We start from the raw sequence: 19,121 nt of genomic DNA, 5'->3' as shown, positions 1-19,121 counted from the left end.
TGAAATTTCAATTAGTGCCTGTGAAGTTTTCAAATGTGGCAGCAAAACCCATGGCAGCCTTTCTCCTACCTTGGTATCCAGCTTTTCAGTGCAGCTGTAGCTGGGCAGGAATCACCCGACATTGTGCCTTGAGACTTAGGCACTTGTTTAGATGAAGCACAGACCTCACAATTTTCTAGAAGGCTACTTGGGCACAGAAGTGAGAATCTCATTCCTTTGGGTGATCAGTAGGGTGAGGTGAATCTGGTCATTGACTTTGAATCTTAGAAACTAAACTACCTCCTGAGAAGTTGCCCTACTTACTTTATTAGGAGTTAGAAGAGCTGTTACATTGTTTTAAAATTTTGATCACTTGGCATTTCAGGGGTTTGGAACAGATGATAAAATAGATGGTGAAGGCTGTAGCCTAAGGAAATTGTCCAGTGTTGTCCCCAACACTTGTGGTACCTCTAATAAACGATTAACTTTTACCTGCTCTTATTTCTTTGGGAATTTTTTTTTGACCCTCCAGTGACCTCACTGTCCAGGACAAACTACAGATTACCTAAGGGTGTTTAGACTTCCACAGGGGAAAAGTATAATGTGGCTTCCATTTGTTTTGCATTAGCAGCAGGCTGTTAGGTATTATATTTGAATTAAAAACAAAACTGTGCATTAATATTTTAAATCTTATAAATAACTAATGAACAGAACTTGAGAAGTTTTCAGAAAAAAGATGATAAGGTTTTCACAGCCTAAGAGTCTGGGATATGCTATACATTAGGACTAATTAATATCTTCAAGAACAGAAGCAATTCTCACTGGTAACTTGATAACAGGAATTATCAAAAACTTTAATTAGGATTCTTAGATAATCAGTTAGGATTCTCTAACTGGGATTGGATTAGATACAAGATCTAAAAAGTACTTTTGTCTGGGTTCTTTGTGGTTGACCTAGCTTATTACAAAAATCTTGCTTCCTCTTGGCATCTGGCTGGGAAAGGAGATGGGATAATTTTAAATGAGCCTTTATCTTTCAAAAGAGATATCACAATCTCTGCTACAAAATACATATCAGGTGCTCTTTATTTCAGTGTTTATTTCAGAGCTAAAGACAAGTACACTCTCAGTTGTTCAACTGGGGAAAATTGGTTTGCTTTAAAACGTTTTTTAGGAAATGAATCTACAGGCTGCCCCCTTGTGCTGAAACAGGGGAAAACATATAGTAGGTTTCTAACTTCAACCTGGAACATTCTGTGCTACCTGTGTGGGCTTAAATTGGAAAGTTCTTGATACTTGAGTTCTTTGGGACGTATCTTTTACAGTCCATATTATTTCAGTGATTACGGTGAAGGAGTAAATGTCTTCACTGTGAAAGTCATAGCATGCACTAGGATTTCTTGTGATTAGTATCAGATAAGACCTGATCGTTTTTTGAGTTGAATTGGAATGTACTAATTCCCTGTGTTGTCCCCAGGGCTAAGGAGAGTATGTACCATGCCTTAGGCTACAGTACCATTGTGGTGTTGCAAGCTGTCATGACCTTCGAGCAACAGGACATCCAAAATGGCATTTCTGCCATGAAAGACGCATTACAAACATGCCAAAAGTATGAACTGGATAATTAAATACTTGATATATGACCACAAACCTTTATGACTGTGTGACACAGTGAGTGCAGTGCCCACTGAGAGCTCTATCTGAAGTTGACCACGGTTGTAGAAGGACACTGTGCTTTGAAGCTTCTTGTAGTTTGATGTGATGGAGTTAGAAATTTCCTGTTAGGAATCATATAGGATGATTCTTGTTTGGCCAAATACTCAGCATCTATATCTCCACTTTTCTTTTTGGTAACTTGAGCTAGAGAGAAGGACTGAGGGAGATTTCAGTGGGGTTAGCAGCCAGTACCTCTCAAGGGTCTCCCTATGGTGAATGAGGTTAGGTACTGCCTGCCAAGCCAAGCCATTCGGTAAGGAGTGGTTCACATTTGTCCAAAAAGACATATATTTGAACACTTGTGATTGGTGAAAATGAGATAGATTTCCAGTTATATTTTAATTTTTGTTCTTTGTGTGTAGGAAGACCCCAGCAAAAACTGTTAACTAATATTGGTCAATTTTAATATTGATGAAATTATATCTTCATGTAATTATGTTTGCAAGCCTTGCAAATGAAGAGAACATCTAAATATTGCTCTCAAAGTCCATTCTTAACCTTAACAAAAGTATTGATTTCAGCCACAGAGATCAGGGTATGTGCTTGGCAGGACTAATAATTGTTTTGTGTGGGTTTATCCACTCATGTGTTTGGTCAGCATGAATTGAGTGCCCATGGGATGCCAGCCGAGTGCTGGGAGCTAGGTGGACAATGATGAAAAGGGTAGTCTCTGCCCTCCAGACTTTAGCATTTAGAGTTCCTCCTTTATGATTTTTTGGTGTGATTGTGAATGAATGTCAAATGAAAATGAACTTGGCCTGATTTATTGTTACTTGTTTTATTTCCCGCCCTCTCTTCTACTTATTCTCTGCAGATACAGGAAAAAATCCACAGTTGTAGACTCTTTCTCAAGTTTTCTTTCTAGAGGGTCTTTGGAACAGCTGACTGAAGGTAAGAGTCATTTAAAATATTATTTTTTTCCCTTTCATTGAAAATAAAAATGTGATTACACTCATAAAATTCACTACCTAAGTGTATAACATAGAATAAATGGAATGTCTTTTTCTCTTCCCCATCATAGTCACCATCAAGATGTAATCACTGTTAATAGTTGGTTAAATAGCCCAAGATTACCTGCCTAGCAGAGCAGGGTTCAAACCCAATCTTCCCTTTCCTAAGTCTCAGCAATTTCTGTATACCCCCACTTTCTCCTGTAGGCAGGCAGATAAGGGTACAATATATTTACATATGGATGAGGGAAATGTTAAATTATTTGAATTATTGCTATGTTAGACATCTTGAAAATAGATGGTACTGTGTTCTTATCTTTTTATAAAGTCTTTGGACATGGCTCTTTAGAAAGTTTGGAATATGGTAAGAATAACATTTTTTACCAATTATTAAAAAATAAAGCCAACAATGAGATAACACTACATACCTATTAGAATGTCCAAGATCTGAAACACTGATTACACCAAATGTAGGCAACAACATAGAGCAACAGGAACTCTTATTTGTACGTGGTGGGAATGCAAAACTGTATTGCAACTGTAATACAAAAATCAAATGTAAAAAGATAGTTTGGCAGTTTCTTACAAAACTTAAACCTTTGCTGTATAATCCAGAAATCGCTCTCCTTAATATATTTACCCAAAGAGCTGAAAACTTTATGTACACATAAAACCCCACAAATGACTGTTTATAGAAGCTTTATTCATAATTGCCAAAATTTTTAAGCAACCAAGATATCCCTTAATAGGTGAATGAATAAACTATGGTATATCCAGACAATGGAATACTATTCAGCACTAAAAAGAAACATGATATCAGTCCATAAAAAGACATAGAAGAGTCTTAAAAGCATCATTACTAAGTGAAAGAAGCCATCCTGAAAAGGCTATGTACTGTATGAATCCTTTGGGTGCCTTTGGAAAAGGCAAAACTCTGTGGAGACAGTAAAAAGATCTGTGGTTGCCTGGAGATGGGATGTAGGGATGAATAGGTGGGAGGATTTTTAGGGCAGTGGAAATACTCTGTATGATGACACAGTGATGAAAACAGGTGGCCATACACGTGTCCAAACCCATGGAATATACACCACCAAGAGTGAATCCTAATGTAAACTGTGGACTTTGGGTAATTATGGTGTGTCAGTGGCGGTTCATCAGTTATAATAAATGTACTGCTCTGGTGGGGCATGTCAATAATGGGAGTGGTTATGCATGTGTGGGGGCAAGGGATATATGGAAATCTCTGTACTTCCCCTTTAAGTTTGTTGTGAGTCTAAAAGTCCTCCAAAATAATAACTTTAATTTAAAAATAAATTAGCTTGTGACTGTAGCCTATTCTGAAATACAGGTTTATTTAGGCTTTTATATCTAAAGGCATGCTTAGCTAACATTTCAGTGCATAATGAAGACATTACCCTTAGTGGACTAAGGAATTTATAATTAAAAGATGTTCTGATAATTATCTCCTCATAAATGCCAAATGGCTAATTTTGAAAGCTAAGGAACTGCCCAATATAAATCAACCAGAGCAAAGAAATAAGGCTTACATAAATTAAGTTGTGTTTTATTCCTAATGAGTCTGGTTGTCACCACAACCCAAACAGACTTTGTGTTCAGGGGAGCATGTCAAAACATTGTAGCTTTAGTGTGTGATTTGTTTTTCCTCTTGGTAATTTTCATTTACATCCTTGAGTGTCTGGTTGTCTGCAAGAGTGAGTATATTTAATTAAACTTTTCATGGGTTTAACTTAGAACACACCCAACTTCTCTTGTGGCTGGCATATTGCCCTGAAGGGCTTTCAAATTGCCTTTAAAAACATATTTATATGTAGAGTTTAGGGTGAGAAAGAAATTTAATATGAAAAATACTTACATATGGTATCTAGAGTTCAAACTTTCTTGCCTCTGATCTCTGCCTTCTTGTTGCATCCTTTAAGTGCTCTTAAATTTGTCCATCTTTAATTTAACCCTTATCTGTCTACCCTTTCTGTTGGCTGTTGAATTAAGCCCAGACTCTGACTTTCAATGTCGTCCATGGTTTAGCCCCGACTTACCTTTCCAGATTCATTGCCCATGACTCCCTTTACACATCCTGTGCTTCAGCCCAATGAGCCCTGCTGGCCTTGCCCCGCAGGTGCCCTGTGCTTCTCTGGCTCCGAGCCTCTGATCATGCTGGTTCTCTCCAGTGCCAATGTCATCCCCCTTGGCACAGGCCCTGAGTCAGCAACCTGTGTTACTGTGCTGGCTTTCAAAGTGAATAATTCCAAGCAACTCCCACCTTCTTAGAAATGTACTTAGAAAAAGGATATTCAAATAACACTCTAAGAGTAGAAGTTACCAGTGCTTTTTCCACTGAACACAGAAAATCCAGAGGCACACTTTGAGGTGAGGTATACCAAAGGACTGAGAAGCCCTGGTGTTGATGCTGTCAGGATGTGGACAGGCCAGAATGCCTCAAGTTTGGCCCCATCTGTATGCATGCTGTTGGCGGGCCTGAGCTGCATAGTGCAGTTGCTTTTGTAAATTCAAGCTTGGAATATAAGCATGACCAGAAGTTGAATCAATTTGTGAGAATGGCTAGTTGTGTGTGTGTGTGTGTGTGTGTGTGTGTGTGTGTGTGTGTGTGTGAGTGAATGAGATGGGGGTGTGTTTGTGTGTGTAAGTGAAAGCAAGCAAGCACTACGTCTTAACCAGTTTGAATCAACAGCATTCTCACTAACAGAACACTTTTTCAGTTACTTACTTCACATAAAAGTGTTCTTCTTTCTGAACTTTTACAAAAAAACGCAGTATGGGCGCAGGGTAGTAATCTTAGTGAAAGCAGCTAACATGTATTGATTGCTTATCACTCTGAATAGTGAGCTCTACTTGAAGCACCTCATTTGATCCTTCAGCCTGAAGTAGAAACATTGCTAGCTGGTGACAAAACCAGCAGAGAGAGGAAGGGCTGCTTGCTTGACCTGCTACAGCTAGTACGGCAGAATCTTTCCTCCTACCCGGGCTCTGAAATACCCCAAGCTCATTAACTTACATGAAGTATCAACTTGCATCCCATAGGTAAAGCAGGAATCTGCTGATTTTGTTTGTGCAAAAATGCAAAGATCCTCTGCCCTTACCCTGACCAATCCCTGAAAGCATCATGGATTGTTTAGGAAGATAGACCATATGTTTGGGGACACTCCACATGCCCCTGGGATATATGCAGCCCCCTTTGTGAGTGCCGTGGTCCTGTGCTAGATTATCTCAATAATCAAAATAGCCGAAAACGGGTGAGTGCTTTTTACATCGTCTTCTGTGTGTGACGAGTCATGACTTGGACACGTAGGGCAGCTCTTTTTCACAGAATTCTAGAGAGTTGCTGTTTTCTCTTAAAGATGTGTCTGATTATTGCCATGATTACCATACCTTCATGTTAGAGAAGCTACAATTCATAAATTCAAGACAGTGTTTTGAATCTTTATAACTGTATTAAACTTGCATGCTACCATTCAGGAAAATACGTGGTTTCCTCTTTTTAAATTTTGTTTTCCTCTTGTGAGCTGACTCTGGGGCTCTGATACTTTGCAGTTAATTTGAATGGGGCCAAAGATGACTTCCCTGAACCATTTCACACATTCTGGGAAAATCTTGCTAAGACACTGAGAACTGAGGTCATCATTGCATTTTTATGGAAGCACCAAAGCAGTTCTAGGTTTTTGTGTCTCTCTTGGGCTCATTTATCTACGAGTCTTTTCTGAACATCTCAGAGCAATTACCATGGACATGGGATTTTCCTTAATGTAATTTTATTTGTTTTTAATAGAGGAAATGCATGCCGAAATCTGTTATGCCGAGTGTCTCCTACAGAAAGCAGCACTCACGTTTGTGCAGGTAATGAACGTTTGGCTTCAGATCAGTATTGCGGGGAAGCCTGACAGCACTACGTAGAGGAAGCATGGTGCATTCTATGTCTGTGCTTCAGTTGTTTTGTCTTGGAGTCATGATGAAAGGTACTTGTTATTCTGATAGACTGACTGAAAAAGACCTCAGTGAGCTTTTTCCTACTCAAATGCACTAAGAGGCTGTTTTGAATCTCAGTCAGCTGGGAACCACTGTCTTTTAAAGAAACTGTCTTAGAACGACCACACCTAATTTCAGGATGCTTCTTTGTGTGAGACCTGTGAGATTATCCTTCTTTGCACTTGCTCATGGTGGAGGGAGGGGCGTGGTGGAAGGAGGTTTCTTCATCCTTGGCTATTCCCTTCTTACACCAGATGCTTCTGCAAAGCTCAGGAGTGCATGCGTTGAGAACCAACTTTTCATGTATACTGCAGATTTTATTTTTCCCCGCTTTCTATCCTCATTTCCCCCTTTTGCTTTAATTTCTTCTTTTTGAAGAGCAGTTTTAAAAGTCACTCAACCAAACAATGAATCCTTTTCTAATGGGACATTTCAAGTTCACCTCTAAGAAGTGTTATAGTCAATACTTGCCTAGCATTGCGTCTTCCGGTGCTTCCAAAGAATATGGATTTTTAACATCATGGTCACTTGGCAGTGATGGAGTGGAAGTGGAGTACAGCTTGTTAGGGGGTAGAAATTAAACTGTAAAGTGGGAAACCTTCCTTAATCTCAGTGTTTTGTGTACAGAGAGGTACTTCTTTCTTTTTCTGGAGGTTTACATCTTAGATTGGATTCCGGTTTAGTAAAATTGAATCAGTCTGGTCCATGATCCTGTTTCCTAAAACCCAACTATGAAGGGTGGTTGAAAACAACACTTACTGCCTCAGTAAACATAAGGCTGTCCCGTTGGCCCCCCCATTTTTTCTGGTAGGTTTCCCAAATAGGGATTTGACAATGAAATCTGGGATTTGAAGTCTTATTTATTATTTGGGGACTTGTAATGACGTATCTGAAAGCTCTCCATGACTCTTCCCTACTCCTTGTTGCTCGGTATCCAACCAGTGTCATGGTCGGGCTGCTTTTCTCTTTGCAGATTAGGCAGCTCCCTCTCATCCTCTTTCTGACTGATTGCTCTAGTGGAAGTGCTATTCAGCTCTTCCCTAGACTGTATAGCAACCTAGCAACCCGCTGACTCTAATTTCCCTTACCTCCAGCTCATTTTCCGCTGTGTAGTTGAGCACCCTCTCAGAGGTGAGTCTCTCATCTTTTTTCTCTGCTTCAGCATTTAGTAGCACTCACTGACTCTGGTAGTGGTTCTGTATCAGAATTCAGAAATAGGGGAGACTTTTGCAAACTGAACTGGCATCTCCCCCCAGATTTCCTACTCCTCCTTACCCATGATCTCAGATGCTACTGGCAGGTATGTAGCATACTTGTGTGGCTCCAGTAGAGGTAGCTTTCTTATCCTTAACCATTCCCCTTGCAGTAGATTCTGCAGCAGTGCTGAGTTACACAAGCACAGATGGCCAAGCACACCATATGATCTTTAATGCTTCCTTGCCTTTCCACCTGAGTCTTCCTTTGCTTGCAAAGTTCACATCTGTTTTGCTGTCCTTCCCCTTTCCCCTTCCCAATCATTTTTTTTGTGCCTTAAGCACTGATACTTTTAGGAGGCTTTTGTGCACTTTTCCCTGTCCCCCTCCCCCACTCTGTGTTCTCACAACATTCCATGCATGTTTCCATCCACACGCATGCCTCCATTCTCAGCACGTTATTTTGCTTTGGTCTGATTTTGCATTCAGGTGCCTGGCATAAAATAGTTGTTATTCAATTAATGTTTGGTGAATCATGTGAAATATTCTTGTTTGAGGCAGACTTTGATATGATTTAAGAAAATCTTCCCTGACCAGTTTTGGGACTTGTGTAATCATATGATTCCTTAAAATAAGAAGGTAAACATTTAAGTTGTGTAGTGAGTTTAATGTTTTTATTTATTGGTTCTTAAAATAATTTAAATGTTAAAGATTTAATTAATTGTTAAATAAGTAAAGTAAAATCAGTTTTTATTTTGCTTCAGGAAGATGTTCAAGTGAACAGGAAATAAATATCAGGGCATCTTTCTGATATCAATAAACTAGAAAAACATTCTCCTTGGAAATGTGAAACATGGACCGACTCCAATAGCAGCATCTATTAGAGTAACTTCTTTCAAGTAGTTATTTGATAAAATTTATTACGAGATTTTCTTGGAATCCTTGAATCCTTCCTGATCCTGAGAATAGCATTCATTTAGATCAACTGTCTCAACTTTATTTGATGACCATCACACAAAGAAAAGTGATGTGATCTTTTTTTTTGCAAAACAAAATTTCATATTAGTGGCAACCAGTTGAGAATTCAGATCAGTTACTTTTAGTCTAGCTAAGTATATGAATGAAATCCACAGTGCCAAATAGACCTTGCATGCTAAAAAAGTACCCTGCAAAAGAAGAAGCATAATTCCATTTAATGGAGTATGATGGCCATGCTCTATGCTTGGTTTTAGAGCATATCCTTAAATCAACCATGTTGGGTTTTATCGAACCCAGAAGAAAGTGGCTCAGTAGATGATGATGTGTATTAAAGCAGATTTGGACTAACTCATATGGCCCCTAATTGGTGAGGATTACTTCCTTAATTACTTTCTTAAAGTAATGCAAGGATTTTAACATGGCTTCTTCTTGTTGCCATCCACCTTGGAAGAAAAATTACAGAAAAGTGTTTCAAATGTAAAGCAAGAAGAATGTTTCAATTTAGAAACTATGTCCCCCAAAGATAGCTTTGTTCTAATCATATAAATACACAGCTGTGGGGACAGTTTAAGAATCTTTTTTGCTAAATGATCTAATTATTTAATTGAATTGTTTTCAGGATGAAAATATGATCAACTTCATCAAAGGTGGACTCAAAATTAGAACAAGTTACCAAATATATAAGTAAGTTAAAATTTAACCTGTGTTTTCTAAATGATTCTTATACTATGTTTCCTTTGTACTCAAAATTCTCAGTGACTAATTTTTTTTTATTTAGTGTTGGTAAAAATGCACTTGATTTTTGGTTCACTGTGTATGTTCTATGTTATAGGACCACAGAATTTAAGTTTAAATGGAATTTTGAGAAAAACAGTTGAAAAGAAAGCTACTGACATATTCTTAGTTTAGATAATCTTAGATTCCCTCTCCTAACAATTCATGTATTTAAAACGACATATATGCTTTTGGTCTGGACTCTAGGACAGCGCTGCCTAGTAGAATTTTCTGCAATGATTCAAATGTTCAATTAAGGTAGACCATAGTGTTGTTCATATCTTCTATATCCTTGCTAATTTTTATCTAGATGTTCTATCATTTACACATAGTGTTAAAAATCTCCAAAATTTATTCTGTAGTCACCCATTTCACCCTTTAATTTAGTCAGTGTTTGCTTTGATTATTTAGAACCTCTGTTATTAGACATATATATGTCTTTAATGGTTTTATCTTCCTAATGTATTAACCTTGTCATTATGAAATGTGCCTACTAATAAGTATTGTGTCTCCCCTTTATATCCCCTCCTTATAATATTCCTTGTCTTGAAATCTGTTTTGTCTGATACTAATATAGCTACTCATGCTTTTTTATAACTAATGTTTGCAAAGCACATATTCCTTTACTTTAAACCTATCTTTGTTTTTATATTTAAATTGCATTTCTTATAGATGTGCATAGTTGGATCTTACTTTTTCATTCTGTATGACAATTGACATGTTCTCATTTTTGACTACCATTCTGCTTTTTCTTTTGCCTCATTTATTTTCTCCCCTTTGTTTTATGACATTTTTTGCATTAACAAACTTTTAAAATTATAGATTTCAGTGTAATCTCTCTATTGTTTTCTTAGCTATAGTCCTGTTTAATTTTTTTTTAATGGTTGCTCTAGTGATTATAATATCCTTCTAAACTTATCTTAGTCAACTTGAATTTAATATTATACTACTGTACATAAATTATGAGAACTTCACAAAACTATAGTTTCATTTACTACCTGTCACCTTTTATACTATTCTTACAATAGTACACTTGCATGTATTATGAACTCCACAATACCATGTCAAACTTTTCCTTTAAACAGTCGTGTACTATAGTCTCCTCTATTTACCAATATATTTACCGTTTTTAGTGTTCTTCATTCATTCCTGTATACTTTCAGATTGAAGAATTTCTTTTAGGATTTCTTGCAGTGTGTGTCTGTTTTCACAGTTTTTCCCTGTTTTCATTTATCTGAAATGTCTTCATTTTTGCCTTCATTTCTGAAGGCTGTTTTTGTTCAGTATAATATTCTGAGTTACATGGTTTTCTTTCTTCTTTCCTCCATTTAAAATTGTCAGTCCATTGTATATGACCGGTGTTGTTTCTGATTTTTGTTATTTGTTACCCTCTCTGTACTGTGTCATTTGTTCTGGCTACTTTGAAGACTCTCCTGTATTTTTGGTTTGATTTGGATGTGTTAAAGTGAGGCTTTGAGAAATCTGTGGTCATTATTTCTTCTTCTTCTTCTTCTTCTTTTTTTTTTCTCCAGTGTACTCTGTCCTGTCTCCCCTTATCAGATCCCAATTACACATGTTAGTCAACCTGATTTTGTTAGAACAGGCCACGGAGGTGCTGTTCATTAAAAAAATGGATTATTTTTTTCAGATTAGCTATCTGAACCGTGTTAGATATTCCCTGGTTTTATTTCCTGCTTTTTCTCTTGACTGTTTGTCATATCTCTCTGTTTCTTTGCTTGTCAGTAATTTTAAAATTGCACACTAGATATTGACTCATTGTAGAGATTGATTCTGGATTCTTTTATCTTCATGGAAGGTGCTGATTTTGTTCAAGGAAGTATTAACTTGACTAGAGTTAGACTCTAAACTCTTACTCTCTACTACTGGGCAACATCTGGTCTTTGCTCCTTTATTTCTTCGTTTTGTTTCTGCTTTTTCTTTGGGGCCCCTCCAGTGATCATATAGTTCATGGGTCAGACAAGAATTTGAGTGGCGTTTTAACACAGATTTTGGTCTTTCCTTCGTATGTGGTTCCCTCCTATCTGAAAATTTCCCCATTACTCTACAGCCACTCTTCGAGTTTTTTACTCTGTACCCTCACTTTATAAGCCAATAAGACTGTGGCTTTCTGTATAAGCTCCAGGCATTCTACTGATTGGCCTGGGGAATACTTTCAGGTGGCTAGCCATATAAATGTAAAGTCCATTCAAGAATTATTCATTTTTGAAGTTCAGTATCAACGTTTGGTCCTTCTCCAGTTTCTGCCTACTTTTTTTTTTTTTTTCACTTTCTGGTCCCTGAAAATATGTTTTAAATAAATATTTCATGTTTATCCAGAGTTTATAATTGTTATCTGTGAAGGGTTAATCGAATATAAGCTACTGTGCCATTACTAGAAACAGATCCCCATTAGTGGAAGCAGAACCAAGATTTAGTATCTTAAGAGATACGTTTACTCAAAATGATTTTATAAAATTATATTCCATTCAAAATCCTGAAAGGGGGTAGATGGTTTAGGAACCTGACATAATTATTTTTAGTTTTCCTTTCAAAATATTTTTTAGAAGAATGTTAAAGAGTTGATTTCTTTTCTATTCATCAAAATTTTAAAAAACTGAGGAAATTAAAATAGCCTTATAATGGTACAGACATATATATCAGTGGAATGGAACATAGGGTTTTGAAATAGACTGTGCATGTCTGTGGGTGTAAGTGTACGTGCATATGTGTACTTGTACACACATACATGCAGATAGTTATCTGGGAATTCAGAGTATACTAAATTCCTATACATACATAGGGCTCTTTCAAAACAGTGGGGAAGGTGGGTACTTTAATAAATGTTCTGAAAACTGGTTCTTCATTTTGGGAAAAAAGTGCTATACAAAAATCAGTTCCATGTAGGTTTCATATAAAATATTTTTTAAAAAGTACCAGCAAAAACATATGAAAGTAATTTTTCTAGTCCTAAAGTACAAAGGCATTTAAACTTTTATTTTACTTTTACTTTTCCCCTTTGAAATAATTTCAGAATTTTTACAAAGATTTTTCATATATTTTTCACTCTAATTCACAAATGTTAACATCTTATAGAACCACAGTGCAATTATTAGAATCAACAAAACTAACATTGATACATTATTAAATACAATACTGACTACTCAAATTCCTGGAACTCTCTGACTAATGTCATTTTTCTGGTTCAGGATCCAACCCAGGATCCTGGATTTTACATTTGGTTTTATGTCTCCTTGGTGTCTTTAATCTGATAGTGTCCCTCAGTTTCTCTTTGTCCTTCATGACCTTGACATTTTTGAAGAATACTGAGCAACTATTTTATAGGACACATCTCAGTGTGGACTTACTTAATCTTTCTTCATGACTAAATTTAGGTTTTGCGTATATGTGGTAAGAGCACCACAGAGGTGATGTTGTGTCCTTCTTAGTGCATCATGTCATTTGGTATACATGATGCTAATCTCAGAAGCTTTCTAAAGCATGGCATAAAATCAAGAACCATAAAAGACTGACTTGACCAAATAAACATTTAAATTTTCATCATGGCAAAATACACCATAGTGAAATATATGAATAGAAATGTGATGCAAATGACAATGTGCAAAACTCCTGAATTGGTGGGAATCTAAACTGAAGAGTTTTTCTGGAGGATATTCTGGCAGTATATATCAAAATGAAGAATGTGCCGTGCCTTTGAGCTCAGAAGTTGTTTTTCTAGGAATTTATACTGGGGACAGTTAGGATAGATTAACTATAGTTATACTACTTGATGTAGGAAAAGTACTTGATGAATGCATAAGAACACTCTTAGCAGCATTGTTTCTAATATGGAAAATTTGGAAATGTCACTATTTAATGACAGGAATTTGTTTACATAAATTATTCTGTAGAATGGAATAATATGCATTTGTTAAAGAATGAGGTAGCTTTCACGATTTTCATGGGAAATTATCAAAATAACCTATAGAATAGTATGTGCTATATGATCCCATTTGTGTTTTTTAAAGATTATATTCTTAGTAAAGCATAAAAACACCTAGAAGGTTATGTATCAGGCAGTTTACAGTAACTATCCCTCTGCAAGGTGGTCTTGAAAGGGTACTTATACTTTATCCATATTATTTGGAAATTTTGTAACACACTGATAATCAGAAAATAGAACATATTTATATTTTGATTTGAAAAAGAATCTAAATAATCATATCCACCTCTTGCCATCCTGTTGCTATTTTGACATTTGAGTCTTTAACTCATATATGTAAGCACATACAAGTATCTTTTTATATAATGAAATTATATGCTTCATGTCATATTGAATTTTTTTTCACTTCATGTCAGAAAATTTTAGGTCATTAAATATTTTTAATTCATTATAATTTTTAATGGCTGCATAGTATTCCATGATGTGGATGTACCATGTGTATGTATAGAGGTATGCACTCATGAGACTCTCTTACCTAATTTCCTGTTGTTGTATATTTAGTTTGTTTATGTATTTTCATTATAAATAGCAGTACAGTATCTTTCCTTACAGGTAAAGTTTTGCGTTTATCTATCTGAAGAATAATTGGGTTGGCAAACTTTTTCTTAAAGGGCCAGGTAGTAAATATTTTAGGCTTATGGGTCATGGCCATAAGATTTCTGTCACAATTATTCAACTCTATGATTTAGTATATAAGCAGCCATAGACAATAAGTAAATGAATGTGTATGGCTATGTTCTAGTAGTTTGCCACTGTTTTACTATAACTACCATTTCACCAGAAGTATATGAATGTGTCTGCATTTGCCACACAGATGAAGTAATACTTTATTGTCACAAAAATGGCATATATATTTTGGAAAATAAGAAAATGTTGATTAGCAAATATTAACACACATACACACTCCATATTCTTATCAGTCAGTGATTATAGCTTTTAATACTTCAGTATATATTCTTTAAGAATATTTTCTATACATATCAAAAATATATGTATTTTTTAACCAAAATGACATCATACTGTACATACTTGTAACCTACTTTTTTCAGTTAATTATTTTTTCATATGAGTAAATATTAATTTCACATAATACTCAATCCATCATCAAATTTTCCCAGTTGGCCCCAAATTTATTTTACTGCTGGCATGTCTGCACCAGGATCCAACCCAAGACTATCTTCCGCATTTGATGTTTATGTCCATTAAATATATTTAATTTTAGAACAGTCTTTATATATAAACAGTTTTTGAAAAGCCAGTTGCCCTGCAAAATATTTCATGGATTTGTTGCTTCCTTGAGTTTCCATTTAGTTTGTACCTTGTCTTAGCTCAGGCGGTCATAACAAACACCATAGACCAGGTGGCTTAAACAACAGAAGTTGATTTTCTCACAGTTCTGGAGGTGGAAGTCCAAGATCAGGGTACCAGTATGGTCAGGTTCTGGTGAGAGCACTCCTCCTGGCTTGTAGACAACTGTCTTCTTACTGTGTTTTCACATGGCTGAGGGAGAGAGCAAAGGGGGTGAGAGAGCGATACAGAGAGGTATCTCCTTCTTCCTTTTCTTGTAAGTCCACCAAGCTTATCAAATTAGGACTGTACCCTTGATTACCTCCTGAAATCCCTGTCTGTAAATACAGTCATATTGGAGCATGGAGCTTCAACATATGAGTTTGAGGGCTGGTGGGGTGCGAAATAATTCAGTACATTGCATTCCTCTAGTCCATTATATTTCCTGTAAACTGGATGTTAGATCTATAGACTTTGATAGATTCAAATTAAGTGTATTTGGCTAGAATATATCATTAATGAAATTACATGCTTTATAATTACATCATGCCAGGTGATACATAACATGCGTCTATTTCTTATTACCTTTTAAAAACATATTTGTCAGTTTGATCAGCAGTTCCTGGTTTTTACTAATTTTTATGTCTTTGTCATGGTTTTGATTTGCATTTCTCTGATTAAGTCTTTGCCTTTTGAAGATGGGGGAGGGGATTTGTGTATAAAAAAGAGATCAAAGTGATAAATGGGAAAGATTTGCTTGGATGGACCCAGAAAAAATAAGAAGGCAAATAGGGCAGTTGTGGTATGATTTGCCTTCCTCTTTCGGTCTCTGCTGGTCCCACACAGTTATTTTGTATAGTTGAGACCATGGCGAGCACTCTGAAATCTTCTTGCCAGTAGCATCTTAGCTACCTGCTGGAAAGCAGGGTTGCTGCCATCTGCACAGTGGCCGAGGAGCTAGCACTCTCAGGGAGTCTGCTGTAAACATTGCTGGGAAGCTGTGAGATCGCAGTCCTGTGGCCCTGTGGCTCTGGAGTCAAGCTTGCTAATGTTTAAACCCTCTCTTGTTTTATGCCCAGGAAGACTGGTCCTGATAAGCAGTGTAGAAATGGGTGTGTCATTTTCCCTTCATGATTACTACTAAGTAGCCTGCTAAGTAAACGCAGCACAGCATCATCCAATTTAACAATTCTTCATTATGTTGCATAGTGACATTTATAGTGTGTACATGACATTTGACTCAACCTTGATTTACAGAGTCACAGTAAATTTATGCTGTAACTTTTTTCTTCAACCCAGAGAATGTCTTTCTATCCTGCATGTAATTCAGAAGAGCAAAGGGGAACAAGAGTTTTTCTATGAGTTTGAAGGGGGTGTCAAGCTTGGAATAGGGGCCTTTAATTTGGTAAGTAAATAATTATAAAGCCTCCAGAACCTATTGTAAAAAAAACTAAGATTTTCAGTTTCTTCTCTACTGCATTTGAGCCTCATCCTGAACTTTGCCTGGGTTTGGTTGAAGAGTGGCTAGAGTGGGATCAATTTTCTTGTGTTGTGACCTAGTAGGGACTTTCGCCTGTGGGTGTTATGCAGTTCTGCACATGTTCAGAGTAGCTTTGGTTTGTACAGTAAAGGAATCATGTAGCACTCTGAATAGACTAGTCACATTTTTGGCAATGAGGAGCTTGGAACCCAGTTCCATTTCCACTTCAGAAATACTGTTGGTATGGCAATGGTGGCTCTACACTTGAAAATAGTTGAGGCAGCAGTGATACAATTTGAGGTAGGATTTTGAAGCTCTGGGGGAGATGAAGAGTTTATGGAGATAGTCGTCAAATTGTGATATATTATTTAGAGATTTTGAAATTTGATCAAGATTTGGCTGGAATTGGTGAGAAAATTAAGTGGTAAAGGGCATCATACACATGAGCATGTACACGACTGTGCCCACTTTGTTCATGAGCCTGTTGGTCAGTGTTGGAGGTGCTGGGGAAAGAGGCTGACTGGTGTCTGCAGAATGAATCACCTTATCCACTTGGTTATTAAAATCCTCCTCTGCTGAGGTTACACTTTGATGAGCGTGGCTTTGTTCACACGGGACACAAATTATTTAAATGCTTTTTGCTAATTCAGAGAGGTTTGTGCACATACCTCCCTCCCAGTGTGAAATTTGACTTGACATTAATTTGTCATTGATTTTCCAGCCACGTTCCTTCCAAATGTGTGGCTGTCCAGCTAAACCAATGGCTCTAGCCCATGGGTCAATAAATAATTGCACATTTGGCTATTTTGCCTTCCAAGCAAAGTGATCAGCCAGGTGCACTGCTTGCAGTCCTACACAAGAGGATTTCCCTTCCTCACCACTCTTCAGGGATGTCCTAGACAGGGACTGTAGGCCTGCAGCTGTCCACTTTTGGGTAGTGCCTGCATATTGTGCAGAATACAACAGATGTTTGCTTTCTGGAAAAGGATGCTAAAAGAAACCTTGTTTGGAGGTGGGCACTGAGGGATTGCCTTCTCATCACTTTATCACTGCACAGAAAAGCCATCCTGAAAAGGCCAAGTTTTTGTTTTTGTTTTAGGTACATTCTGTTTGATAAGTGAAAGTAATTCAAAAGTAATGGTTGTAATCTGTGCAGTATGTGATGATTGAGATGTGTAGTGGATTAAACTTGATTCTAATTTTTCATATTGAATTATTAAAACTTTAAGTTGTTTGGGGTTAAACATTGTATAGTTATACACACTAACACATAATACAATCGTATTTTTTATTTTATTTTTTACAGATGCTGTCCCTTTTACCAGCACGGATTATCAGATTGCTAGAATTTATAGGATTTTCTGGAAACAGGGTACACATTTCATCTTGTCTTAATTTTGACAGGGAAGATAAAACATTATTTACTGAATGTGAGGGCAATCTGACATGTCTTCATAACTAGCATGGCAATTATTGGCAGTTTGTTTGAAGGACAATAAAGAAAGAGCTGCTGGTGCTTGATCATATTTTTCAGGGGTTAGAGAGTTTTTCTAATGAAAGTTAAAATTTTTTATCTTCGTTACTTAAATTCTGGGATTAAAAATTACGTTTTACTAACATTGCTGCTTGCTGGATCTAGAGTACTCTTGTATGGTTAAAATATCCTTCCTTAACATTTTAGCAACCCCAGAGTCTTTTGTAAAACCAGGAATTTAGGCTAGATTTCCATGTCTAACATTTTATAATTTGCACAGGTCAAGTATAATTGCAGTATTTGGGGTTTCCTTGTGTTTTTATAAGTTTCACTAGAAAACTAAGCAAGGAAATTTGTTTTTGATGAGCTTTATTCATTGTATTTCTGTATGATTGTTTTTTATAGCGTGTAACCTACATAAATCATAACATATGCTATTACCAGGGTTGCCTTATTGAAAAAGTTGTTCCTGTTAGTCATGAGTGTAGGTTTTGAGAAGTATGTGAGAACACGTGTAAGAACCTGTAATTTTTCCCCCACAAATAGACTCTGTATTTTCCTGTATCTGTGCTTCTGCTAGTCTCTCTTTTGGATGTCCCCCCAGCCACTGTCCCCTCAGATAATGTTTTGTTAAGAACCTTTCCATCCATCAGGTCTGAGATCAGTGTCATCTGTTCCACAAAACTTTGGCTTATCCTCTTTTTGTGAGGCTCAAGTATTCCTAGCTCTCAGGATCATTTACTTGTCTTTCTTACAGTACTCACCATATTCTAGTAAAATCATATGTTCATGTACTGTCTTCCTTATTTGATGGAAAGATCTTTGGAGACATAGAACTATATTTATTTATACCCACCATAATGCCTTGCACTTAGATCCTCTATGCTTTAATAGGTTAATATATTTTAATCAGATAAATACAGCATTTGTATGAAATGAGCACTGCCTTTTTCTCTCCTAAAATCACGATATAAAAGAATTTGTGAGATTATTTTATGCCATTTAAAATGTAAAGGTTGTTTCTAGTTAGTCATTACCACTATTCTAAGCTCTTGAAAAATAAACCCCACCTCCATGGAGTGTGGGGACATGTGAACTAGCATTTTAAAGGGTCAGATATGATTTTTCAGTCATCTTCTTCTCATTCTAAAATGCTTTTAATTCCTACAGGAGTTGGGTCTCCTGCAGTTACGAGAAGGTGCATCAGGAAGAAGCATGAGGTCTCCACTGTGCTGCTTAACTATCCTAGCCTTTCATACTTACATCTCCCTGATACTTGGTAAGAACTAGA

At 36.7% G+C, this 19,121-nt stretch overlaps 1 protein-coding gene across 5 annotated transcripts in view; it reads left to right on the top strand.

The window, feature by feature from the left end:
* TTC39B (tetratricopeptide repeat domain 39B) overlaps positions 1-19,121 on the top strand; it is a 265,348-nt gene that overhangs the window by 73,114 nt on the left and 173,113 nt on the right. For all 5 annotated transcript variants that reach the window (XM_057498701.1, XM_057498700.1, XM_057498702.1 and 2 more), the window contains 7 exons: positions 1,457-1,588; positions 2,510-2,586; positions 6,448-6,515; positions 9,435-9,499; positions 16,176-16,281; positions 17,663-17,728; positions 19,001-19,109. In XM_057498701.1, the coding sequence (XP_057354684.1) occupies positions 1,457-1,588; positions 2,510-2,586; positions 6,448-6,515; positions 9,435-9,499; positions 16,176-16,281; positions 17,663-17,728; positions 19,001-19,109 (623 nt within the window). The remainder of the gene's footprint in view (positions 1-1,456; positions 1,589-2,509; positions 2,587-6,447; positions 6,516-9,434; positions 9,500-16,175; positions 16,282-17,662; positions 17,729-19,000; positions 19,110-19,121) is intronic.

The sequence above is a fragment of the Manis pentadactyla genome, chromosome 3 (assembly GCF_030020395.1).
Source record: "Manis pentadactyla isolate mManPen7 chromosome 3, mManPen7.hap1, whole genome shotgun sequence".
Lineage (NCBI taxonomy): Eukaryota > Metazoa > Chordata > Mammalia > Pholidota > Manidae > Manis > Manis pentadactyla.
This window is presented reverse-complemented; position numbering and strand designations above follow the sequence as displayed.